Source organism: Anguilla anguilla, chromosome 1 (assembly GCF_013347855.1).
Source record: "Anguilla anguilla isolate fAngAng1 chromosome 1, fAngAng1.pri, whole genome shotgun sequence".
NCBI classification, from domain to species: Eukaryota; Metazoa; Chordata; class Actinopteri; order Anguilliformes; family Anguillidae; genus Anguilla; species Anguilla anguilla.
The window spans coordinates 31639475-31667360 of record NC_049201.1 but is presented as its reverse complement, the minus strand read 5'-3'; the positions used below and the strand labels follow the sequence as shown (position 1 = coordinate 31667360).

General features: G+C 38.2%; 2 protein-coding genes across 4 annotated transcripts in view; one reads left to right on the top strand and one right to left on the bottom strand.

Moving 5' to 3' along the window:
- The window catches only part of si:ch73-242m19.1, a 93233-nt gene extending 78608 nt beyond the window's left edge, over nt 1-14625 (top strand). For 2 of the 3 annotated variants that reach the window (XM_035429951.1, XM_035429941.1), the window contains exons 42-49: nt 1733-1885; nt 2402-2536; nt 2696-2848; nt 4112-4321; nt 4499-4619; nt 6663-6728; nt 9689-9831; nt 10100-14625. In XM_035429951.1, coding sequence (XP_035285842.1) covers nt 1733-1885; nt 2402-2536; nt 2696-2848; nt 4112-4321; nt 4499-4619; nt 6663-6728; nt 9689-9831; nt 10100-10195 — 1077 coding nt within the window. In that variant the 3' untranslated portion in view covers nt 10196-14625. Of the gene's footprint in view, nt 1-1727; nt 1886-2401; nt 2537-2695; nt 2849-4111; nt 4322-4498; nt 4620-6662; nt 6729-9688; nt 9832-10099 lie in introns of those variants that run through there. The other variant, XR_004766584.1, reaches the window with a different exon arrangement.
- A 1006-nt stretch (nt 14626-15631) lies between these two features.
- On the bottom strand, nt 15632-24287 carry LOC118234097 (sialomucin core protein 24-like). The gene is made up of 5 exons (XM_035430422.1): nt 24078-24287; nt 22091-22162; nt 19961-20044; nt 19140-19208; nt 15632-16960 (listed from the first exon to the last, which is right to left on the bottom strand). Exons 1-5 carry the CDS (start codon nt 24172-24174, stop codon nt 16797-16799), a joined length of 486 nt encoding a protein of 161 aa, XP_035286313.1. The 5' UTR covers nt 24175-24287; the 3' UTR covers nt 15632-16796.
- Nucleotides 24288-27886: the final 3599 nt, after the last annotated feature.

Below are 27886 nucleotides of genomic sequence, written 5' to 3'. Positions count from 1 at the left end.
AAAACTGTCTGGGGTGCACACAAAAGCCCAGGTAGGTGTGAAAATGACCCCAGAAGTGTTATAAAGTGAAATTCCCCTTTAAGAGTGGGGTATAAAGCGACCTGGCACACTGCCAATTCCCATAGTGTACTACTGCCATCTGCACATCGATTTTGTATTGTTATCACAAAAAAATTTATACTGTCAGTCTAATACCTTGTTTCACAAAGTAATGTCTAAAATCGCACAGTAAACTTTTATGAAGTGCTTAATCAGTTTGAGTGTGTGGTAGGATATTATAATGAAACGTTAGCCCATCATATACTGAAATGGCCAATACAGAAACTAGTTTACTTGTATATTTAAATGACCAAATTGGCAACCAGTAATAAACAATTTCACCAAGCGACATTATGCATTGATATTAAACTCAAACATTGTGACTAATGAAACATTCGGTCGTACATTTGGACAAATTTGTGTGAATAAACGAAAATAACAAACACCTGGTAATCCATTCACCACAGTTGTATTTATTCATAAACACCAGAATATTGATAATCATAATGTGAACTGTGCAAAGCATAGCCTAGCCTACTATTTACAGTTTTGTAGCCTACAGTGAGGAGTCTACATCTTTTCATGCGATGAAATTAACTTCACTTTTTGTTCACAAGTTACTCAAACAAATAATTTTTTCTTTCTTTAACATTTGTTTGCAGCTAGATTTGAGTAAATATTTTGAAATAAGCCTAATTAATAATTAGAGCCCTATGTGTGAAAATAGAGCCCTATGTGTTGGAATGTGGCTCCATTTATTAATTTATCATATGTAAAAAAGAAGAAACACATTAAAATAGAGGATATTTCGTCATCTAGTATGAAAGGAATAAAGCAAATTTATATTTGGAAAAGCATGTTTTGATAACAATTATGCTTTTTTTGCTGAGCCATTGTATTGGCTTAGCGGGATAATGTCCGAGGGGCTGAGCATTACACAGTTTGAACAAACATTAAACTGTCAAAATTGTCACACCACTGGTACTTTGTATCCATATTCAAAATCACAATGAATAAATATTGCTAATGACAAATTTTAAAATAATTGAATTTCATGTTCGAGAGACGCCAAAAATAAAAAATATGGCTTCCTCAGTTTGAATGGTCAAGACCCCTCTGGCTCATTTTATGCATTTCCTTGACTTTTGAGAGGTACCATAATCATCAAACTTTCCATAAAAGCCTACCAGCTCTCCATGGATCTAATATTTTATAAAATTTGTACAATGAAACATCTCTTTATATCTGAAAAAGACAATCACCAAAAACAAAAATTTTTTTATTTTGGCAAGAATTCTGTCTTCAAGTATCTCCAATAGACAGCTGATTACATCCAATATTAAATCAGAAAATAACATTAGAATAATTACCTAACTATCTTGCTAGCTAATGTTTTATTTGGCCTAATGATAACCAGCTGATATTACTACTAATCTAACTAATGGTTATTTTGAACCTCGGGTTATTTCATGAAGTATCAATTCTGTAGAACATTACTAAAACATGCAAATTATACTCTCTCTGAGTGTTATACTGTCTTGATAAAGTGGGTTTTCTTTGTGGTACAAAGCTTGAATTTTTTGGCACCTCTTGCTTGTGAACAGTGTATCTGTTTTCCCTCTATTTGTGTAAAAAATCTCACTTTTGAGATTTACTTGATCCCATCTCTCCCCTTCCCCTGTGTGGAGGATAGGCCAGGCTGGATGAATACTATGTGCGAATGGAGCGAGATGTGACCATACTGGTGAGCAGGGTGAGGAAAGAGGCCGTGGACAGCATTGCCCGGCTGAGGAGGAGGTTTGGCACCACCGAGGATGAAGAGGCTCTCACAGAGACTCTGTCAAAGGTGTCACCATTTTCATTCAACCCTGAATGTGTTATGTTTGGCTCCCAGTATGCCATTGTAATGCTATTTAACTGTGTTTCTTTATTTTTTCTCATTTGTAATTGGCTTATATATTAAAACCAACCTTCTGGGTGGAGTTATTTACACATAGTGTTACTGCTTTTACCTTGGGGTCCCTTATGCCTCCCTTACATTGCACAAGCTTGAGATGACTAAGGTTGGATGCTCTCTCACATTTGATACCAGACTTTCTAAATCACTAGTCTATCAGCACCTCAATCAGGCTAAAAACTAATGTGTAGCCTATGGTATTTAAAATTAGTCTGCGACAGTAAAGTGTAGTGTATCATGTAGTGCATGTTAAGCATTACTCACACCATCACTGTGTGTGAGTGTGAGAGTGAGGGTTCCAACCATTTCTTGGGCTGTCTCAAAAAAATAAATAAATGTAAAGGTTGCGAGAGTAGCAGGTTTTTAGTGGTCTGTGAACGACAGCTTTTCTCTCTGTATTCTCAGCATTCAGACCTGCAGAGCCTGCGGGAGGAGAACAGCCAGCTGGAAGGCCTCATATGCAAACTGAGGGCCCTCAACCAATGGAAGAACAGCATCAGTGAGGTGAAACTGTCCAGCCAGCTGCACCACTGCAGACAGGTAGGCCAGTGTGCAGTGTAAACTGTGTAGTGATCGTATCTGTGTGTAGTAAGTAGTGCAGTGTACTGTGTGTAACATATTACAGCAGGGGGTGAGTGTAGTGTAGTGTACAGTGAGTGTGTTGTATGATAAGTCGCAAGTGGGTCTCTCTCTGTGTAGGAGGCATTTCTGCTCCAGAAAGAGAAAGTAACAGTGAAGCTGATGTCAGAGGAGGGGATAGAGGTGCTGCAGCAGGAGCTGGACGTGACCAGAAGAGCCCTTTTGCAGTGCCAGGCAGAGTACAGCAGTGCCAGGAGACTTCTGAAAAAACAGGTGACCCTTATGCTCACATTTACTCCACACTCTGTCACATGACCCCAAAACAGAACACACACTGAAATACACACTTTAAATCACCACTGAAGGGATCCTGCATTCACACAGGGCACATGAGTACAGCCTGCGGAGGTGGAGATCCATGCATAAGTCCACCTGTGCATGGATATTTATTTATTTAGTTATATGTTTTGTTGTTGACTGGAACTGACACACACACAGGAACAGCAGCCTTTTATAATGAGTAGCAGGGTCTGACCCCACTCACAGACACAGCAACCTTTGATAATGATGAGTGACAGGATCTGACTCCGCCCACAGACATAGCAACCTTTGATAATGATAAGTGACAGGACCTAACCCCACCCACAGACACAACTGCCTTTGATAATGATGAGTGACAGGACCTGACCCCACCCACAGGAACAGCAACCTTTGATAATGAGTGACAGGGTCTGACACCACCCACAGACACAGCAGCTTTTGATAATGGCCGGCAGTGTAGTATAATGGGTCAGGAACTGGTCTTGTAACCTAAAGGTCACTGGTTCGATTCCTGGGTAGGACACTGCCATTGTACCCTTAAGCAAAGTACTTAACCTGCATTGTTTCAGTGCATATCCAGCTGTATGAATGGATGCAATGTTTAATGCTATGTAAAAGTTGTGTTAGTCGCTCTGGATAAGAGCATCGGCTAAATACCTGTAATATAATGTAATGATAATGATGAGTGACAGGATCTGACCCCACCCACAGAAACAGCAAGCTTTGATAATGATGAGTGACAGGGTCTGTCCCCACCCACAGAAACAGCAAGCTTTGATAATGATGAGTGACAGGATCTGACCCCACCCACAGAAACAGCAATCTTTGATAATGAGTGACAGGTTCTGACCCCACCCACAGACACAACAGCCTTTGATAATGATGAGTGACAGGACCTAACCCCACCCACAGGAACAGCAACATTTGATAATGAGTGACAGGGTCTGACCCCACCCACAGACACAGCAACCTTTGATAATGATGAGTGACAGGATCTGACTCCGCCCACAGACACAGCAACCTTTGATAATGATGAGTGACAGGATTTGACTCCGCCCACAGACATAGCAACCTTTGATAATGATGAGTGACAGGATCTGACCCCACTCACAGACATAGAAACCTTTTATAATGATGAGTGACAGGATCTGACCCCACCCACAGAAACAGCAACCTTTGATAATGATGAGTGACAGGGTATGACCACACCTATAGGGTCAGCAGCTACGGGAGGTGGACCATCGGCAGACCCAGGAGGAGCGTGGGCGGCAGCAGCGGGATGCTCTGCGCTCGCTCAGTGTGCAGCGGCTGCAGGAGGAAGTCAGCAGCAGGGAACAACAGCTCAGAAGCCTGAGCACACGGATGGAGCAGAGCGACCGAGACAGCCAGCTGCAGCGACTGCGCAGTCACCAGGAGATCAAGCGGGTAAGGGTGCAGCACCTTGTCTGTCCTTCTCATATTCTGTCTAGTTCCTGCTTCATGCTCCTCTCTGTCAAACATCTTTCCCATGCTCCTCTCTTTCGCTCTGTCACACACAAACACACATTCGCAGTGCTCCTTAGAGTAATGCTCTCCCTGTGCCCAATCTGCTGTCCCTGTCAGGTCAGAGGCCAGCTCCTGCAGGAGCGTAGCCTAAAACTGGATGCCTTCCAGCAGGTGGACGAGCTGCAAAGCCAGGTCTACAGCACAGAGGCAGCTGTTACCGGAAGCGGGGCATACCAAGGCAAGGACAGCGCACTGGACCCACTCTTGGGGTCCTTTATTTACACCTGAGAGAGCACTCTATTTTAGTACATTGAATTTTATTGAACCACCAATTAACTAGGAAGTGTTCGGAAGAAAGACCTGCTGAGACCGCAGCCAGTTACACAGCATCAAACTTTGGGGAGAAATGTCAGCTACTAGTTAGCTATCTAATAATAATCAAAATCTAATAATCAAAAAAGTGTAGACTTGTGTTTACAATTTTAAATGGAACAATCAAAAATCAATATACAATACATTATCTATCTAGACATTTATCCTGTTTAACTAACTAATGATAGATAGATAGATAGCTTTACAATTATGGTAGATAGTGTGCAGCAGGCACTATACTGTATAACATTAGGTAGCCAGCTAGTTTACAGTTAAGGCCAAAAGTTTGCATACACCTTGGCTAAAGACATTCAACTCAATTTTTCACAACTCCACGCACGTCATGTTACCATACATTTCCTGTGTTAAGTCAATTAGGACATCTACTTTATTTCCAAAGAGGTCATTAGAGACAGATTTATTTCAGCTTTTATGTAATATATCATGTTTTCAGTGGGTCAAAAGTTTACATGCACTTATTTAGTTAGTATTGGGTGGCATTGCCTTTCAATTTCTTAGCTTGAATCAAACGCGTGGGGTAGCTTCCACAAGCTTCTCACAATACTTTGACAGAATTTTTTCCCATTCCTCCTGACAGAACTGGTGTAAGTCAGTCAGGTTTGTAGGCCTCCTTGCGCGGACACACTTTTTCTATTTAGTCCACAAATTTTCTATGGGATTCAGGTCAGGGCTTTGTGATGGCCACTCCAGTACTTTCACTTTGTTGCCTTTAAGCCATTTTGTTAGAACTTTGGAGGTATGTTTAGGCGAATTGTCCTGCTGGAAGAAGTTGCAACCAAGTTTTAACTTTCTAGCTGATGTCTTGAGATGTTGCTTCAGTATTTCTAGATAATCCTCCTTCCTTATGATGCCATCTATTTTCTGAAGTGCACCAGTTCCATTTCCCTCAAAACACCCTCACAACATGATGCTGCCACCCCCATGCTTCACAGTTGGGATGGTGTTCTTCAGATTAAAAGCCTCAGACTTTTTCCTCCTTACATAGCTTTGATCATTATGGCCAAACAGTTCAATTTTTGTTTCATCTTTTGTTTCATATGTAAACTTATGAACCACTGGAATTCTGATATAGTGAATTAAAGCTGAAATAAGTCTGTCTCTAATCGATTGTTTTAAAATTACCTTTGATGTGAACAAAATAGATGCCCCAATTGACTTGCCAAAAGAAAAGTATGGTAACATGAAATGTGCGGAGTTGTGAAAAACTGACTTTGAATATCTTTAGCCTAGGTGTATGTAAACTTTTGGCCTCAATATATTATAAACTATGAGCTAGTCAAGCACTGCTGGTCCACAACTGAAAATGACAGATATTCAGAATCATACAGATTGTGTAGTTACAGTGTAGCTAAACAATATTTCCACATTACTTCTGTAACATAGTGGATATAATGTTACATTTTTTGCAATATATTTCAAAAAGTGATTTATCAGAATGCTATTGTGCAATTCAGCCCAGGAGTAATTATGGCATTTAATTAAGAAGTGGAAGTTTATTGAGGAAATGGCACATTACAAAAAAAGATCCTATCCGAACAAAACAAATGACAAAATTGACAAGAAAAGATTATGTTTACAGCCATAATTATCCTGGAATTGGCTGAAAACCATTTTTCTGAAATCATGGGTATTTCTACTGATTATAGTAAGAGCAATGAAATTTTGGTGGGAAAAGAAAGCTTTTCTCTGAGCCCTTTGCGCTATTATCTGAGGGCTGTGTATTTTCATCCATTCTGCTTGCTGTTCCCAGCACAGCCAAGTGTGCAGAAATTGTACTTTCAGGCAGTGATCCCCCAGCCACAGGTCCTGGATAAGTGAGAACTCGCTTAGTTTGTTCTGACAGGATGGAACATGAACTCAGCCACAGTTTGTGCATGTCCTTCAACAGGACGGAGCAAAAAGCCTCACTCCATCACGACCCGCAGTGCTAACAGCATCAGGAACACCGTGGGAGGTATGCACTGTGGAATTTGCTTTTCCCTGATGTGTATATTTTGTGTACAGTAGAGACCCTACTCTGTTCCCCAGCTGCTGTAAGGGCTGCATCCCAATAATCATTTCCTAGCCTGGTCTACTTCTTATTGTCAATTTCACGAGGAGACAAGTGGAGAAGACAAGGCGAAGAGGGGGCAAGGAATTGAGGAATACATAGATACGATGGGAAGAAATGGGGTACCCTATATGCTCCTGCATCACTTAACATGAGTTTGATAGGCAACAACATCAGTCCAAGTCACATGCACTGAAGTGCCCATTAACTGTAGGACTGCGCCTCTCTCCGTATTATATATGTAGGCTACAAAAATATGTTGAACAGATTCCTATTCAGCTTGATATTTTTGATATAGCATATGCACTGTAATACTTAGGTATACTGTAATATTTTGAAGTATTACAGTGCATATGTTTCACTTTTTAATAAGTGATAAAACAATGTATGTCCATTTGATGCATTTCAAGTGACACAAAATTACAAGTCTTTGCATAAGTCTTATTTCTTTAACCAAGGTATTATATAGCAAAAGTTTTTTTAGTTCATTCTGTAATAAAATTGGTCTTTTTTTGCTAATATTAATGTATAAGGGAAATTATACCACTTAAGGTTCTTGACTGACCACTGTCACTACTATAGATCCTCAGCAATACAAATTGCACCTCACAGTTCTCCTAATTACACCTCATTATTTCCCACCCTTCTTACATACATCGGTTCATGAAGAATTTTTCTGTGTTGTGTGACACGATGGACCTCAATGCTTTTTTTATGGCTTTGATCAACATCAACACTTATCAACAGCAATAGAATGTCCAATTTCTATCATTGTGCTCCTCATTTCTGTGTTTTCTTCACTTATTTAATCTTTATATAACCAGGTTTTTTACTCGTGTAGCAAAATGACAGTTGGCTGTATGTCACTGTGACGTTTGAAAGAAAAAATAATTAATACAAAAGTATAGTATAGAAATAAGCGACTAAATACCAAAAATACATTTTTGGGGCAAATCTATTTGGGCAGGCGACCCAAATAAATCCATTGCATTTTTTTCTGAGCCCCACAGAAGATAAGATTTATTTAATTCCAGTTTGGACCACATGTTTTTACGTCACAGTGTGTGCATCTGCTTACATGGGCACACCCGCACACTAACAAGTATAAGGCTGTGATCGACTCATCGATTGACTACACTGAAAACCTTGAGTTGAAAGTAGCCTGCACAGAACCAGTGAATCAGAATATGTTGAGTATTAAACATTGATGTAGGATTTTTCACAGGCATAATTGTTTTGGTTATCTTGCTATTTGGATAAAATTACTATTAATGTTACTAATAATAATGCTACCTGCCATAACCTTCTTGTATCCATTGTTCATGGTGATGAATCATGACAAAAAAATAATAATGAATAAAACTGGCATATGCTCTTAAATTAAGATACTAGTGTGCTGATTCCGCTATTTGCTTTGAAATTAGTTTAATGCCAGCTGCAGTTAACTGCATATAGTGACAGTGCCAGCGCATTCTGCTTTTAATTGTAGGCTATTAGCAGGATCATTTGTATAGATCATAGACTGTACAAAAAATATGGACCAAGTCAAGTGGGATGTCACCCATTGACTCTCCATGGGCTTGGTGAAAAGCGTTTTAAAGCCTGGGAAGTGCAGTTTGTGGAAGCCACCTTGTTACAAATTGGAGCCAGAGACTGTGCAGGGGGGACAAGGGAGACCCTCATATGGGCATGAAGTCTGGTTGAACACTAACCGCTTGATACACAGTGACTTCAAACTCGAACTGACCTTAATTTGTCCACAAAATATTGCGATCTTGTCCAAATAATGCAATAAGTTGGTTCATGAGGAGACCTTAGATAAAAATAAAAAACACCTATCGCGACTGGATAGGTGTTCAATTGGACTTAGCTACAGATATCCTAAAGCCCCAAATCAATGTGCAGTCTTCCACAGTATTAACAGCTTCTTGCATTTTCTTCATCACATATTTTACATTCCCCCTCTATTCCATGTTGCTCCATCAAGGCCACTCTCATTTCCTGTCCCAAATTTTTGAATATATCATTATTGTGAATAATACCAGACTAACTAAACTTCCCTGGGGAGTACCACTATCCACATCAAATATATTTGACAATTCTGACCCCACCCTTACTTGAATGCCTCTATCAAACAGAAAGTCCATGACCCAGCTATATAGCCATCCACCAGTGCGTATTGTATTCATCTTAATCAAGTTATTCTATTCACATGGTATCATAAGCCTTTCAATGTCACAATATATATCACTCACCGCTTATTTCATTGTCGTTTTCTTATCTATCTCTGTACATACTGTCACCAATGCAGCCATAGTTGATCTCCCTTTTCTAAATCCACTCTGTGCAGCCCTGATCAGTCACCTGGCTTCCAAAAATTACATCATTCTGTTCAGTATAATTTTTTCCATTAATTTACACAAGTTGTGATGTTAAGGCAATTGGCCTATAGCTGGCTGTCCTTGAGGGATCTTTACCTGGTGTAATTAACTGGCGAACCAGCAACCCATTTCATTAGTGAGAAAAAACTATGGCTGTTATTGATTGTTGATATTGAGGATATTGAGGGGGTAATCCCAGTATCTGATGTCACAGGTAGACATAAACAAAAACACAATTTACAGACCGTGAAAATATTTGAAATGACAAATTCATTGCCACTATAATTTTTTTGATGAAAAGCAATACTTTTACTCTGCCTCTTTCTGCAAGCTCTGTGGATGTCTTATTTAAAAAAAAATATTTATCTAAGCCAACTTAACTACTGAGGTTTCTGTGAGAGAATATAGAATACATACTGTACCCTCAGGACCAGGGTTGCAGAGCTCACTGGTCAGTCACGGTCAGCTGCATTCATGTCTCAGGGTCACCACTGTGTAGCTGGCCAGCAGCTCACTCATCCTGTGACCTGGTCAGAGAAGAGCACCAGGATGACCCTGGCAGTGAAGACACTCACCCCAGCACAGTCCAGAATTGCAGTAAGACACGGATCCAGAGACCCAAAACGGTGCGTGCCCTTTAGGACCCTCAACCATAGATAACTCATTAAGCATATATTAGTGGATACAACTTCAGAGGACTGAACAGCTACAGTTCACTAACATTAGTTTCATGTTCATCACTCCACTGCACCAACTGTGTATTTGAGCTCACTTCTAATGCAGTGGAGTACAGATCTTATCTTATGGTGCTCATGCAGTATCTGTACTAGTTTCTATACGTGTGCGTGCAGGTACATGTGTATCTGAGTGTTGTATATGTGGGTGTGTCCACAGGGGTCCAGCTGTTTCAGGTCCCAGATTGCAGAGGCATTGTTACCAGACCTTGGTGACAGGATTCCTCTAGTCTCCTATCCCAGCTCCACCCCCTGAAGCTTGGACATCTACCTGATGGCAAAGGGCCCACTGAAGCCCATGGATCCTGCATTGTAGTGGATAGAACAGTAGCTATGTTTTCATTAGAATGTTGTAGCAGCATGACCTTATTGGTAATGACCAAATTACACTCTAGCTTGTGTGTAGAAAAACTGATTAAGGAATGTAATTCCAATTTCTTTTAGGACAAGTGATTTGATCCCTGTGTGTAATATCAGGAATGACTGAATCTTTTAAACCTGTAAATTGTCATTTTTTAATGCAGGCTAATTTTTAAATTTCAGTGCAAATTGCAATTCTTTTCTTTTCATTTATGGCCACTTAGACTAGTTACTTTGCATTTCTTTTCATTTTTTAATTAGTGGGTGTATTATTTCCAGACAATTTACTTAAAAGACATTCCATTTTGCATGCACAAAGCTTGTTTCCATGAGGCATATCAAACAAAATTCAGAATTGAATTTTAAAGGTACACAAATTCATGCTAATAGAGATATCACTATAGACTAATTTGAGCTGCTATGTGCCACTCAGAATCAACCCTTTAGCCCTCTGGTGGAGTGCAGTGCAGGGGCTCTTTGCTATAAGTTTACCCGGTATCCATCTTTGCACACTTACCGCATAAAATGATTTAGTGCCACTTTCGGTTTGGTTGAATGTGTCCTGCTCTTACATCATTTTGTCCCAACTGCAACCAGTCTATGATGTGCATAAAAATGTTTTAACGTGTTCAAGAATGTGGTTTAATGTGTCGAGAAAACACATAAAAATTAGAGAAAGTAAGAATAATTACATATTGATTAATGTGTCAAGGTAAGAAGATAAAAATATTAAGAAGTGTTTTATACAGCAATTACTGTGAGAAAGTATTTAAGAATAATTATGTATTGTTGTTCAATGTACGACGAGCTAGACATGGCTACAAAACCTTAATAAAAATAAGTGTTTGTGGGGGCTGCTGGATATGGCTCATTCGGATAAGGCACTATGCTGTAGTGCACAGATGGGTCTTGTGGCCTTGGAACAAATCTGGACCATGTCATTGCTGACCATGACTGCATCGCCCAGGATGTGGGTAGTTTCAGTCTAGGGGTAGTGACGCTGCATAACTCTCATGTCAACATGGTGTCGAGCTTTCAAGCTTTCATATCACTGATATTATCACCGCTGCTCCGAGGCTTGTTTCAAATCACGTAATCACAAAATCCCAAGCTTCGTAATAATTGGTGACGTCTTCAACCAACAGCCAAGGCTCATTCTATTTCCTTATTTCATCCATCCTTGCTTCCTTTCTTGCTTCCTAGTATGCGAGGCAAAATGGGTCAAAAATACATGAAATTGACGTCCTGGAATCAAGCATTGTCAACGTGGGTGCATTCTAGTGACTCATTTAATTCTTCCTTTGTCTCTGAGGTCCTTGACTGACCCAGAAATTGATCGAGGTGCGCCATCTTGGAGGAAATTCAAACCTGTTGAATGTTCCTTCAAGATGCTAGGAGCTAGGAAGCTCCTGAAGAATTCTTGAGCAAGGAAACACGAGTGCATCATTTGCAGAAGTATTTTTGGAGTGCATGACGTATAATGATTGACCTGAGGATCCACATCTTCCCATCTTCCCTGTCTGTAATTGACGTGGCTTCAAACTGACGCTTGAAAGAACAAGGACATTCCAATTGCCTTATACACATTTCCTGAATTCCTTTGTCCTTACTTCCTTTCCTTGTGTCCTCCAATGGGTGGACCTAGGAGCAAGGAAAGGAAGGAAGCAGATAAAATAAGTGAATGGAATGGGCCCACATTGATAATGCATGATTCCAGATGTCAGTTTCACATAGTTTTGACCTGTTTGGCATTCCATACTAGGAAAGGAGACAAGGAAAGAAGAAAAAATAAGCAGGTGAAACGCACCCAAGGATGAGTAAAAGAAGCGATTGGATTGAGACCCAGCTCAAACAATACCTGTTGATGTGTCCGCTATGACACATTTGGGATCAGCGGCTCTTTCACTCACATATTCCTCTATTTGGGTGTATGTGGAAAAATGGGATTCCTGTGTATTTGTGCAAAACCTCTGATTCCATATCATCTCCTTCCTTTCCCACCCACAAACATCCAAAATGTATAAAAGTGGTTCAAACGCTTCCAATCCATGGGTTTTCATCAAAGAGAGACATTTGAAATTGCATTTTAGATTTTGTAGAGATACTGTTAATATTGGAAGGTTCACGTAAGACTTCTTTTGTCATTGAACAGAGCCCATTGAAGGTGCGTGATTTGCAACTGACACCTGTCCTTGAATAAGTCTTCCATGCTTCCCCACTTGCGGTCACATCCCGATATTACTGCAGTGTCCAATCCAGCGGTAACAAGCTGGACCATCTAAGCAAGATATAACAGAGCAGAAAAAATGTATCTCAATGTTTAAAAATGTAAGATAAACAAATTATTGAAGTTATAAGTAACAAGATCAAGTTACATTGTGCTATTATATAGTCTAATATCAGTGGTTCTTTTTAATCTGTTAGTCCTCGTCCTAATGAAGGAATGTTCATTGTGCTTCCGAAGAAGCCGACCAGTTCTTACTGCATTACTGGTGGGAGAAGGTCAATGAGGTGATGGTCAGCTTTGTGCATATCAGCAATGAGTTTCACTGTGGCCTGCATCATGATGACTATATGTTTAATTGTGAAACACCTTTTATGAATAGGCTCAGTTGGAAAGGACTTTGAGAATACATGGAAATAGCATTAATGTTCAAAAACTAAATTTTACAATCAGGAGTTAGTGTTTGTCTAGGCAGGTGTCAAATGCTTCGTGACAACACTTCAGCTTCTTTGCTTTTGAAAGCTTCACTCTGTGCATCACTATTAGAGCAATTATTGAATAAAGCCCTAGCTGAAACCTCCCTCACAATGAAGTATTACAAATAACATCTTGCCTGACATACACTACATTCCTAAAAGTATGCGGACACCTGAACATCACACCCATATATACTTGTTGAACATCTCATCCCAAAACCATGGGCATGAATATGGAGTTGGATCCCCCTTTGCTGTACTGCTGCAACAGCCTCCGCTCTTCTGGGATGGCTTTCCATTAGATTTTGATACGTGGCTGCAGGGATTCGCTTCCATTCAGCCACAAGAGCATTAGTGAGGTTAGGCACTGATGTTGGACATAAGGCCTGGCTCCCAGTCAGCATTCCAGTTCAGTCAAAGGTGTTTGATGGGGTAGAGGTCAATGCTCTGTGCAGGCCAGTCAGGTTCTTCCCCATAAAACTCATTCAGCAAACCATTTCATTATGGACATTGCTTTGTACACAGGGACATTGTCATGGTTAAACAGGAAAAGGCCTTCCCCAAACTGTTGCAACAAAGTTGGAAGTGCACAATACTCTAGAATGTCATTTCATGCTGCAGCATTAAGATTTCCCTTCACTAGAACTAAGGGGCTCGCCAAAACCATGAAAAACAGCCACAGACCATTATTCCTCCTCCACCAGACTTTACAGTTGGCACTATTCGGGCCACTACAGTAGTATGCTTTCTGCCAAACCTAGAATAGTCCATCAGACTGTCAGATAGTGAAGTGTGATTCATCACTCCAGAGAACGCATTTCCACTGCTTCCAATGGCGGTGTACTTTACTCCACTCCAGCCAATGCTTGGCATTGCGCATGGTGATCTTAGGCTTGTATATGGCTGCTTGATCATGGAAACCCATTTCATGAAGCTCTTGACAAACAGTTCTTGTGCTGATGTTGTTTTGAGGTAGTTTGGAACTCTGTAGTGAGTCTTGCAACTGACTTGCAACTGGCTGGGCTGTTGTTGCTCTAATACATTTCCACTTCACAATAACAGCACTTTCAGTTGACTGGGGCAGCTCTAGCAGGGCAGAAATTTGACTTGCAGCTGGATGTCCAGGCATGTGTTGGAAATAGTGTACTGTATCATGAGCTTAGGCTAGGCTGTTGTTCACTGGTTGGCTTAAGGATGAATATTTTTCCCATTTATTCTTATGGTATTAAATTAGTTGTTATCCACCCAAATAGGATGTAAAACTACACCTCTATAATTTACAAGAATTCTTATGGGAGAAAATTCTCCTCTGTTGTTTCATACAACAGTTTTTTTTTTGGAATGTAACTGCAGCGTGTAGTGAGGAGTCCCTGTACAACTACACTACTTCACACAATCATTATCTGTTAATCTTCATCTGAATAAAATCTTTCTAAAATTTGAACATCAAGACATTTTCAAATTAAATTTAGGGATTGCTTGAAATGTGTTAATTTTTGTCCATTTATTCCTATCAAAATGATTTTTAATTACTGCCAGATGATGTAAAGGGGATATTAGATGAACAATTTAAGTATAACATTAATAGTGAATAATCTTTTTAAAATAAAGAAAATCTATCCAGTATTTGTTAAGGATGTGTTTTATTTGTTTCGGTATCTCTGAGTCAACAGGCCTTACTATGTAACATTCCTTTTAGATTGTTAAAAGCATAACTGACTAGTTTTAATGGTACAACAGAACAGAACAAAGTTTTAATATTTGTAACGCTGCCTCTATTCAGGTAAAAATCCTTGTGGTGAAGAGACAGGGCATTCTTTTTATTGTGCATTTGACACCACTCCTAAGACTCCACCTTTCATCATTGTGTTGCAGTATTATTTATGCAATAAACTGCTGTGCGTATCATTCAGTATGAAGCCTGGCTTTAGATGATTGGAAGTGCAGACTATCCGCTGACAAGTTATGACTTACCACTTCCAACCAAACTGGGAGAGCTGGAACCACCTTACCCAACTGCCTGAACTTGCTTAGCTCCATCTGTGCTGCGATTAGGAAGTGGGATGAGTACCCATGGAAACCATTGCGGTGAGGGGTAGAATCTCAGGAATGGAGAGAATGAGTAAACACTAAAATGACATATTGCTAATTTGAGCACTTTAAGGCTATAACTGCAGAATTAGAATTTTAAAAAGACTATGGAATTCTTTCCCTTTGCATCTGCAACAGTACTAATCTATGATTGTGCCTGAAGTAAACATTCATCAAATAAAATACATACCTGTAAAAATAGACAACAGAAGTGACATGAGTCAAGAACCAATTTTAGGAACCATGCATTTTACTATGCTGAAACCTGTTCTGTGCAAATAATATTTTAAAAATAGTATTTTTGAAAATATTTTTACTGCAACATCCAAGACATTTTGTCATCCAAGACATTGTATTATGTTAAAATGTAAATACTTAAGCTTTTATGTTGTTATACTTATGCTGGATTACAGGAGGATATATAATAAATTGGATAACTCTACTCCTAAGCAGAAGCTCTGATTAATATTATAGAGGTAGTCCATTTGTACAAGTTCATTGAGTTGAGCAACATGAAACAAGCCTGCAGTTCACAGAAAAGTATTTTCTTCACCTTTTTAATGAAATAACTTGGCTCATTTCACTCACCAATACAGATTGTAAAACGTATCTGACCCTCAAAAGTAAACAGAATAGGAACACTCAATTTTTGAATATCAGAACATGAGACAATCATAAACATGAGTCAATATTGATTTTAAACACTTTGGGTTAATAGTAATTTGTCACTCATTTACCTGGGCTAGGAATTAAAATCATTTTACACAAGCAGCAATGACACTGGAATCTTACATACTGTAACAGCTCTGTTGCTTTGATGGCATTGGTATTACATTGATTGGAAACACCACCACTGCTGGAGTGGGTCTTTATTTAGTATTACAAAGGGAACATGCCTGTAAAACATTCTAAAGCATTACCTCAAAAAGCTAAACAAACTATAGAGTTTAAGAATTGACCATTGACTCCAGATACAGGAAGACAAAGCTTAAATATTTACTCAATTTAATATTCAATAATTACAGCTTCTCATAAAAGACAAACCGATTCACTATACCTACAATGCAAAGACATGACTTAAGGGAGAAAATTGTTTAACAATTATGTTCAAAAGTAACTTGTTAAGAGTAGCCAATCTAGTAAAAAAGGTAAGGACACAGTGCAGTGTAATTCTACCTGGCATTTCAGCTGCATTAAACAACACAAGTGCAGCAATTCAGCTTCCCAATGGGTCTGTACTGTTCTAGAACAATGAAAATTCCTCATGAGCTTTGGGGACTCCTCTGTTTAGTGCCTGTCCAGTTGAGTCTCGTGAGGCATGGCTCGTTTATCATTGTCTACCTCTCCACTGCCCCTCACACAGTTCTCATTACCATCTGAAGCTCAGATGGTGCTTCATCACAAATCTGACCCTTCAAGAGCAAATAGACTAGAATGTGAGCAATGAAATTGTCAAATAGTGTTTGCTTACTGCCATAAAATGAAATGATAGCTGACAGACCTCTGCAGCACACCTAACAGGCTCTCTACAGAAACCTAAACCTGGAGCAATTCACTGATGCCTTTTAATGGGAGGATAAAGTATTGCAATTCATCCATAAATGTCCAAAAATCTAGCAGCAGGCATCAGCTTATGCTGCAATTCAAAAATTGTGAGCAGATGTTGGGACAATGGACAATTACTGGGTCTATTTGCTCTAGTCTGCTCAGAGGGTGCCGTAGTTGATATCTCTGAACTTGAAGAACTTGTAGATGAAGAAGATCAGGATTTGCAGTACTAGCACCAGTACAATTCCACCAATGAAACTGGCCGCGTCAAAGGTGTATGTCCTTTTGGTTGGGGTGGGGGTAAGCGTGGTCACAGTGACATCTGCAGGGAAAACAGGTGAGCGCTGATTGGTTTGGCTGTGCATAAAGTTTTTTGCTTCACGCTACTGCACAAAATCTTGCCACAGTTTAGAGATGTGTCTTCTGCAGTTGTTACATGCTGTGACTCCTAAATTAAAGTGAAATATAAAATGAAACTCTGCTTCTATAGGCTAGGTCAGAAAGTTATGGTATGTCAAACTAGGAGGCATGAAAATGAGCATCAAGATAATGATACAAGTGCAATATAAGTGCTGGATAGAGATAAAAGTGTAACATAAAAGTTCTGGAGGAACACAGAAGTATACAAGTGATAAGAGCAATCCTAGATTGTGAATGCCCTGCAGATAGTGGTAGTTTGTCCAGCTACAGTCCGAAGAGATGCGTCTTTTATTAGGTACACCTGCTTCTTAGTGCAAATATCACAGTGAAAAGGTTTAGTTGTTGTTTGACCTAATATTAGAAAGGACGTAATGAAATGATGTATGATCTAAGCAACTTTGACTGTGGTATGACTGTTGGTGCCAGACCTGATGGTTCCAGCATCACAGCTGCCCGCCTGGCATTTTCAGCATGAATATTTGGTCAAATTTCCCGAAAGATATCAGTAAATTATAAGGTCTAAAACAAATCTGGTCTCTGCCCCAGTCTCTGAAATCAGTCACTCCAAATTACAATGCGCCTGATTCTTAACCAATTAGGACAGCTCTCTGCCTTGTCTGTTTGTCTGTCAAACCTGTTGCACATTCCTAGCCCTGCCAGAGCAGAGCAGAGGTAACTTTACTGCTGAGATAGGTTGTGCTAAAGCTGGACCTCCAAGCGACACAAAACTTCAGGACTACCTTGTCATCTTATGTTTAAAAGCTTCAAAATTATATTTTACACGGAATTTTACACCAAGACACAGATCATGAAAGTCAAGACCTAAAGTAGTTGCTCCGTGTAACCAGACCTGGGTCAAATGCATACTTGCATATTACTTTTAAATACTTATTTAGAAATTATTTGAAATGTAAAAATACTGAGTATTTAAACTACAAAATGTATTTGAAAATACATTTAAGGAGAATTTGCATGTATTTGCAATTACCTTCAAACATTACCTTAAAAAACATTTAAAATACTGAATTTTCAAATACAAAGTATTTGATTTAATGGAATTAATACTTTCACAACATAAGGCCAGTGGTGCAACATGCGCAATTGTACCAAACTGTTGAAAGACTCGTAAAGCACTGGATATGCAGGAACCTATCAGCTATGAAAGTTGAGCATTTTGTCTTATTAGACGACAGTATTTTGATGAGAACGGTCAAGTGACTGCTGATGGCCCCAGTCCAATTGTACCGATTCCCATTGTTAATTGGTAGTGAATATGCACAGCTGAATTCTATTTTATCAGTTTCTAACCTTACAAAATGTAAAATATGGAACTGTACATTTGGCTGTTGAACACTCTGACAAGAGAAAAAAGAGGAAATACAGTAAAAGGCCACTAACTTTAAAAAGATTACATGGGTACAAATAAACTGGCAAGAAGTCTGAGTTTGCCATCCCCCCATGCAAAGACATGTGCAGGTATTTAGGCTACTGTTAGAGGCAGCACATGGGTTGTCTAAAATTGCCAGCATAGGCTACCCTTGCCTATAATCCAAATTCAACCCCTAGCCCCTAGTAGTTCCCCTGGAGTGCCCTCAGTATTATAACTCGCTGACATCACATCGAGGGCCACTTGTACTTTGGGATACCCCCATTAGTATGAAGCCTACATTGTTGCTGGCTCAGTCATTTCTGTTGACTATCACAGAAATATTTTAAAATATTTTAAAATTATATTTGTATTTTAATGTATTTTTAAAAGGCTCTAAATACTATTTGAAAAAGTATTTGGTTTCCCAGGAAAGTATTTATTCAAAGGAATGTATTTTTAAATACTATTTGGGAAAGTATTTGGTTTTCCATGAAAATAATAATAATAATAATAATAATAATAATAATAGAAATTGAAATTAGTATAAAGTAGTACAAAGTATTTAATGTATACATATTTTAAAATACTTCAAATATGTATTTAACTACATTTTCTAATACAAATACATAAATTCTGTGCTAATGAAAATTGCACAGTTCTTAATCATGCTCGATAAATCAAAAATGAGAAGTCATTACTGAAATATACATACTTGCAGAAGTCTCTGTGGTATTAGTAGTGGTCACAGGATTTTCTGTAGTTGTAGATATGTTTGCAGGAGCTAAACCAGTAAAGAAAACAAGATTTATTGAAGGGATAATTACTTCATAGTTATAATGGTATTTTTAAAGAATCACAATTTCCAGGACTACATAAACCTTCAATTTGACTAGCAAATATATTCAAGTAGTAGTTTTTTCTTTCACACAGTTTGGTGAGTTCAGCAGTCAACAACAAAATTACCCACCAAACTGTGGATGTGAAAAAAAAACTGTTTAAACAAATAAAACGTTAAAATATTTAAGTTAATGGAATCTCGGCCAATATCATATTGAGAGAAGGTGTGGATTGCCACTGCTTGGCTGTGGTTGGCTGTAATCACTATTGCTGAGCAGGGGGGACTTTTATTAAATAAAATTACTAATGTTAACAAGTCTCTCTGTGTCATGCAAGCAATTAAATGCTATAAATCAAATGTTCTTTATGTTCAAGAACAAATTTAATTGAATGAAAAAACAGTTTGTGCAACCCCCTAAGGCTGATGTGGTGCAATATGGGGCAATGAGGTGCAACACATTCTCAGTGGGCTAACACTGCAACACCCTTAACCTGAATTATGCTGGTAAATAACCATCTGTATAAATTGATTATGTGCAATATAAATTCACCATAGGTAAAGCAGTCTCCCAACCAAAATAAATATAATTCCATATAGTCTATAGTCTGTCATTTTTGTTATTTTATGGAAACTGCTCACAGCAGCAGAGTACAATGACAATTATCAATCAGTTTTAATCCCCATCTCTTCCTCACCTGCACAGGTGTCAACATCTATACATCCAACAGCACGGCTGTCTGTGGTGTTCACACAAAACTTCACAGAAGTTCCAGAAGCATCTATAAAATGAGGAATGTTGTTAGATAGTTGTTAGATAATCTCAGAGAAACATTTCATCTATGCAACTTGTCTCCAAGCTGGTCTAACTAGTCTGTCCCACCCAACATGTTAATGTTATGTCAGCCATTTTGGGGAGAGTCTGGTGCATGGGTGTAATCATTTTTAAAAGTAGATCTCACTCCTTTTGAAGAAGCTGTTCACTTAGCACTATTAAGTCTGAACTTCATAATTTCTCCCATGCTCCTGGACTGTCCAGTACCAACATTCTAGGTCTTAGCAAGATGCGTTCTGCCCTTAGGCTGCTGAGGTACAACCTATTGGTGACTTCTTAACCCATGTGTCATCAAATTGACCCATTTAAAACTATTTGTAAAAGGAAAAACCTTTTCATGTTTCATTTTAAACCACAGATAAAATATTCACAGTTGTTACAGTGAATTTATGATATAAATCACAACTTTATCACAAACAAATGAAACTCTCATTGTTAAATGTGATCCAACAGAGGTAAATGGCAACCATTAACCATATATATTGTGTATATGGTTCGGAATTGAGATAAATATATATTGAGTATTTTCGCATAAATGTTATTTCTCTATTGTTTTAAAGTCCAAATAATGTCCTTGGTATATTTGACCTATGCTAACAGTTTCACAGGTGCTAATAAGTAAACAGAACACAAGGGTTACGTCTAGAATAGTCCCAAAGACTGCATGCTGTATTCAGAAATCCTATAAGATACTTGATTCGACTCCAGTATTCATTGCCTTCAAAAATACCATACTTTTCTCAGTATCTTACCATTTTCCGGAAATTCAGTTTGATCATCTCTTAATAAGTTGTGGAATAATTTTCCTGCTTTCCCAAATACACATTCCACATGAATGTGTCTATTGCAGTTAGTCATTATTTGGATAAATAAGCCTCACAAAAGAGGCTTCAGATTTCAGAGTTTCGACTCCATTAAAATGACTCCATTAAAAGCACATACATTTCTACAATGGGATCAGATTACAATAGCAAAAAAATACCAAACAGTCCAACTCATACAAAACAAGATGGCTGCTCAATGAGGACGGCACAATTTCTTCCCAGCAGTTACCCACACGTGGGAGGTTCAGCAAGCACTGAAGTCATATATCAATTCACAGGATACTGTTTGACAGCTGAAACCTGGGATTCTCATTGCTCCCACAACATCCATGACCTTCTAGACTCTTCCCAATACTAAGCTTCAATCTCACTCACAACTACAGTCCCATCTGGGCAGTGTGAGGGGTATCCCTGCCAATGCCCAGGTCTTGAGAAATCTAAGCTTTTCCTTCCTTTTTTCAGAACCATGTAAAATTTAACAAAATCTTTGTTACACAAACTGATTATCATAATGGATGTCTATACATGTGTAAAAAATAGACTTTGGCTCACCTACTGTGACAGGTGCATCAGACAGGAAAAGGTTTATTAAATATAAATGTGCTATGCACTGTCTCACTCAAAAAAGAATGTATTAGTGATACCCGATGAAGGTGAAGATGAACAAAACTTTGTATCACTACTAAATTACTTTCTTAAGTGAGGCAGTGTGCGGGACTCCACTTATATTCATTAATATAATTTGTTATACCAAAAAGAGCTGTAGCAATGAATAAAAAAAATCATAAAGTGAATATAAGACATAACCAATGCGTTGATAACTAGCTAAAACTTCTTTCAATCCTGTCTGGGGACCAAATCCTAAATGTTACCTGAGAGTCTATCTGATTTTAAATGGTGTTAAAATAAGGGTATTTTTAAGGACATTACTTTCATTCACAGTTAATTTGTCAGTTCTGTCACTGATAATACAAACTTTAATTGACCTTAAAATGAAACTTAGTGGATCTGTTCATCCAGAATCACAAGGTCAGTCTTGCTTCTGGACAAACATTAGGCCATTCAATTTGTAGCTTTCTCTCGAAGATACACTCTCTGTGTCACGTGATTCCATCTTAATTACAGTATCAGTAAAGGCTACAACAGAAGGGAGAATTTGTGTTACTTACTTGCACATTTCACCCACATGCAGTTTCTGTCATTTATACAGTCCATGCACTTGGCATGTGCAGGACACTGTACTGTAGGAAAAAAGACAATGAATATTTAGTGCCATATAATGTATCAGACACACTAGTCTCTCATTTTAGCTTTAATATGCTAATAAGTTTTATGCCCAGAGAAAAAAATACAATCTATAATAATAATAATAATAATAATAATAATAATAATAATAATAATTCTTTTTATTTATTTATTTATTTATTATTATTATTATTATTCTTATTATTATTTCCTTTCATATAAATGGCTAGCAAAAAAACTAAAGGACCTTTGATCATATGAACAGGGATCTAAGCCTGTGTGACTTTAGTTTTTAGGTTGTTTTCACTGTATGTATGATCGATCTTTACTCTTGACACTCACATTTTATATTCTCCACAGTAGTAGTGTTGACAGAGTCAAACAAAAAACCAGAGGAAATATAATGCTCATTGAAACAATTCAAGATCTCCATTTTGTCTATAACAATCACAGAGTCTAGTGATATAATGGGAGGTAACCTTTTAGAATTGTCACTGGTGAATAAAGATTTAACCACTTTCCAGAACTTTCTGGGGCTGTTAAGCTTACAAACAAGTTCAGCTGGAAATGTTTTGCTAGTAGGCTACACCCATTGGATCACTTCAGGTCATGAATCAGACATACATTGGTTGATTCTGTGTGAATCACTGACAAGACCTCAAAAGTTTTAATTCTTTTTAAAATGATGCCTGCCACGCACTGGTTGTATTAGCTTTCAACTAGAAAATGCCACACACGTCACTTCGAACTTTATATAGCACGCCAAAGGACACAAAATAAACTATCCATAGAATTACTATCTATCTATCTATCTATCTATCTATCTATCTATCTATCTATCTATCTATCCATCTATCCATCCATCTATCTATCTATCTATCTATCTATCTATCTATCTATCTATCATGTACGTAGTTATGTTCAGGCTATTTCTCATCTTAATGGGAATGATTTGCCCTAATGCTGTAGGCTATAAATACAAGTAGCTTTATTTTGTGACAGGCAATGTAAAAAGATAGATTATTTTTAAAATCCCTGGCAGTGCCTGATATATTGCGTGCCAGCCAAAGCATTTTCTTGATAATATAAAATGCAGTACTAATCACTGGTTGCTTGCGGTTTTGGTATTTGTGGTTTTGATTGACCTACTGCGCACCGCATAACGTGCCCTTTCCTGGCCAGGGAATTACAACTACGTAGCATACACTACAGCGCAAAAATAGACTGGTTTTAGAAGTCCCGCCCACCGCGAAAAAGGTGACTGGACCTAGGAAGTTGTTTGAAACAGTGGGATTTCCCATAGAGGAGATCTTTAAAAATCTTATCTTCTCACGAGCAAACAATTGCACGACCTTTTTCTCCAAACCGCGTGTTTTGCACGAGTTGATTTTAAAAAAAAAAAAAAATATATATATATATATATATATATATATACACATTTAAAATTTGATCCTCAGATTTACGATAGTTCAAAAACTACACAGACATAATGTCATCGAGCTCTCCGCGACATTCTCCGTTGTATACCTATCTGTATCGTCCGTGGCCACAGTCGTTGTTATGCTTCTGTTTATTTTGTGCATTGTCATATGTGGTAATCATGTTCAGCAAGGTCTATTGGCTACTTAAGCACTATTGCACATGATGAAAAATAGGCTATAAGAATTCATCCCCCACGAAAAACAATTGTTATCTCAGTGATCATTGTTCTTAACAGCAATATCTAGTCTACACTGCTGCCTCAATATATTACTCTACTTTACTATTTATTTAACTTAACCTTGCGCTGTCTAGTTAGCTAGGCTACACGGGCTCGTACTTAACACAAACTGTACCAGCCTATCTATTAGCGTTCTACTTAATGTTGTAATAATGAAGGAAAGTTGGTCATTAAGCTGTGATAGCACGTACCTGCAGCTGATACAACAATACTTCCAAGCTCGAGAGCCACTGCTGTCACTAACATAAGTCTCCAGAACATCGTTTCTCGATTTTGTTCCGTCTTCATCTAAATAGCAAATGAGCCTGGAATGGAGAATGAAAGGAAAGCCAAGGGACGAACTTCAGATGCAGTGGTGTGGCTGAACTTCCTGTTACACCGGCACAGGTGTGTTTGTTGCGAATTGTGTAGCTACACCTTTGAACGTCAAAAAGGCTGCAATTGGGCTGATTAACCAGTTTCAATTCAGCATTAGCGCATTTGGTCGGATAAAGGGCTTTACAACTGTATCTGGATTTTTTAAAGGACAGTATACATTTTAACAGAGCAGAGTCACCGCATAGCCTACAGTAAGCTCGAATGGGATGATGTACCTACAAAGGAACTGCCCAATCTAATGTATTCATTAAAAATTATAAATATTTCAGTCTTACTATCTTCGCTATCCATTAATGTGTAGGCTAAATTTGTGTCAAGACCATATTTAAAGTATATTTTCTAAAGTACATTTACAATTAATGAATTTAAAGTGTACTTAGCACTTAGTAAGTAGCCTATTACTATTACCACTTTGTTTCCATCGTTGCTGGAAAAAGTATTACTATTACAATTTTGTGACACTTATTCTGGCTCAAAGCTATCGACTGTAGAGCCCTGTTGCCATGTGTAGCTGTATTGTTCATTTTGTTTTAATAATTGTATTTGGTATTTTGTCTGTAATTACCAATCATCGTTTTATGTATTCACTTAAGCAAATTCATATGCGCAAGAATGTGTATATGAAAAATATACACATGTATATGTATACGTTTTCAACACACAAAAATGGCAAGTTACTCACACATACGAAGCACTGTCTATAAATCAGCAATATATAACTCGCAAAATGTAGGCCTGCCATTAAAAGTATTGGTTACAATAAACAATATTGGCTATGTTAGCTCACACAAATTAAACAAACTTTATTCCAAAGTAGTGCTACCCAATGTTTCCTAAATTATTTTAAATTGGCCCTGTGTTTTTTCATCTTACCATCAGAATGTGGTTATTGAAAGTTTATGTCACATTACCGTAGTATGCGCACTATGGACTATGTGTTTGGCTATGTTGAGCTTCATATACTATCAAGAAATTAAAAAAAAAAAACCTCTGGTGGTGCAAATTGGCACCGCATTTGCACACATGGAGACTGTGTCATCAGACTTGTTTTGGTTATTATATCAACAGTGCAACAGTGTATAACTAGACACAGTTATACATGACAACGACAACGGGACTAACCCTCTGCTGAGTCACGTTCATCATTAACTTTTTTTGGTCAACCAAGGCATAACGACGTGCCTATCCCCTTCCACCTGTGACCCTGCAGTAAACTCTTTGCTTGATTAAGGACTTTACTGCGCTTCCCAACTTCCACCTCGCTGGAAGCCTGCCTGAGTTGGCCTGCCATCACCCGCGAAATAAACCACGCTGGTTTACTTCCCATCGACAGCTGTTTTTGAGGAAAAGTATCTTCAGACTTGTCTTCCGTATCTATCTTACGGCCGGGCCCAAGTGGAAGATTTCTGCACATGCCGAGTCGTCTTGACTGGAACCCGTCGCGACCCCGACTTCACAGAAGTTTCCCAAGTCTCTGCACACATGCCACGGACCGTGGGACCAGCTGACGAGCTGAATCACGAATCCCCTAACGGAATTAAGGACTGGCATCCCCTTAAAAAAAAAAAAAAAAATCACAGTTAAGTATTGAAACGCATTTTATTTAACACTGACACCAAGCTATATGACAGCGTGAAACTTGACATACCTGATTAGGTTATTTTACTGCGGTTTGTTGTTCTGTTTTGTTTGTTGTGCGTATGTTGGTCGGGGAAACAAATTCCCTGAACTTGTAGTTTTACGTTGTTAAAACTGATTATACGAATTAACCACGCAACATAGTAGCGTGTGACTAGCCCATAACACAAATTAACCTTCGTTAAATTGTAGTACTGCAACCTCTATGTTTAGCCGTCACATAATTATAATTTCCTCTTATTAGAATTATTGTTTTGCCTCCCCCCCCCCCCCCCCCCCCCCCCCCCCCCCCCCCCCACAAGAAACAAGTAAAACAATTCAACTAAAGAGTGAAGGGAAAATGTGGGCGATTCTAATAAAGTAGAAACCCTATTCCGTTTAAAAAGGCAACAGAACAAAAACAAGAGAAAACAGTGGGACATAATGATTCTCTTAGATTTTGACACCTATCTCCACTGCTGCAGTTTTGTTTTGCTTTTAAGTACAGTGCTCTGAAAAAGTATTTGCCCCTTCCTGATTTCCTCTATTATTGCACTTTTGTCACACTGAATGGTTTCAAATATTTAGACAAAATGCAATATCAGAAAAAAGGGAAACTGCAAACAAAACACATTTTAAAATGATTATTTTTAAAAATGTGTTTAAAAAAGATTTTTTTTAAACACATTATAAAAAATTCATACCAGAAGCAAATGTGGCATAGACCCAGTGTGGCCTACTGGTGCACAGCTTTTCGGTCCACATCTGTTCTATATTTACTGCTTGCTACACCACACAGAGAAGGGTTTATACACATATGTTTGCTCTAGATGTGAACTGCATCATTAAATCACTGCAATTGGCTCCCTTGTTCCCTGCTGAGCCAATGGAAAACAGATATCTTAAGTACTAAAAACTGAAGAACAAGCCATTTAATTTCTATTCATCTGGTGATTTTGAAGATACACATCAGAAATGGCAAACAAAAGATGTAGCCTAGACATGAAGAGAAGAGTTACTGCAGCTTCTGAGCTGGAAATACAGGAAGTTGAATCAAAACTCAACTCTAAACTGTTGTTTCCAGGTGGTTTGATTTCTTACACATACTCCTCAGTGTTTGCAACAAAACGTTTGTGGCAATGTCAGATAATGTACACAGCATTGAAACATCAGATTCTGTTTGCTGATGAAAATACACCAAATTTATGATTAATTTTCCATTTGGCATTGTTGTACTTCGTTGCTATTCAAAGCTTGTGATGTTACTACTGTGAGATAGGCAGAAAGGAAACGAGGTGCTCCACAAAATAATTCATCTTGTAAAACTAATTTTGTTATACAACACTATAACAAATGTAGCCTAAAAACCCACTGGATATGTGGAAGACACACAACAAATGGAGATGGTGTATACAGAAACCGCAACGTGCCATGCTGTGGCTACACACCTGGGCTAAACATGTGTGGTGTATATACGCCTCCATTACAATACAATATACAAAAACAAATGACACCAGTAATTAAGGTAACAAGGCATACACATCTGTATAAAGTATAATGCAATGAAATCAAATGTATTGAGCCAAATAACTTTATTTTGTGGCTATACATTAATTGTAGATCAACGTAATTTTACTGTTTGCTTCATTCATGCTATATATATATATATATATATATATATATATATATAATCCAAATGCCTTAAATATATATAAAAAAATAACAAATTTCACTGTGGAGGGCACTATACAATCAAATGCAAAAGTATTGGGACAATGACCCAATTTTTGTTGTTTCAACTCTGTGCTCCAGCACAGTGAATTTGAAAGGTGGAAACTGTCAGTTTTAATTTGAAGGTATTACCATCCTTATCAGGTGATCCTTGTAGGAATTACAGCTCTTTTTATGTAGTTTCCCCATTTTAGGAGAGCAAAAGTAATTGGAAAATTGGCTGCTGAGCTGTTTCTTGACCAGCTATGTGTCTTTGCATCATTAGAGCATGCAT

What these genes read in the sequence shown, in the direction of transcription:
- LOC118234097 (XM_035430422.1), bottom strand. Translation starts at nt 24,174, where the DNA reads ATGAAGACGGAACAAAATCGAGAAACGATGTTCTGGAGACTTATGTTA. An exon ending in TATTGTTGTATCAGCTGCAG is followed by an intron (nt 22,163 to 24,077) that starts GTACGTGCTATC and finishes TTTTTCCTACAG; the next exon opens with TACAGTGTCCTGCACATGCC. An exon ending in TACCACAGAGACTTCTGCAA is followed by an intron (nt 16,961 to 19,139) that starts GTATGTATATTT and finishes TTTTCCCTGCAG; the next exon opens with ATGTCACTGTGACCACGCTT.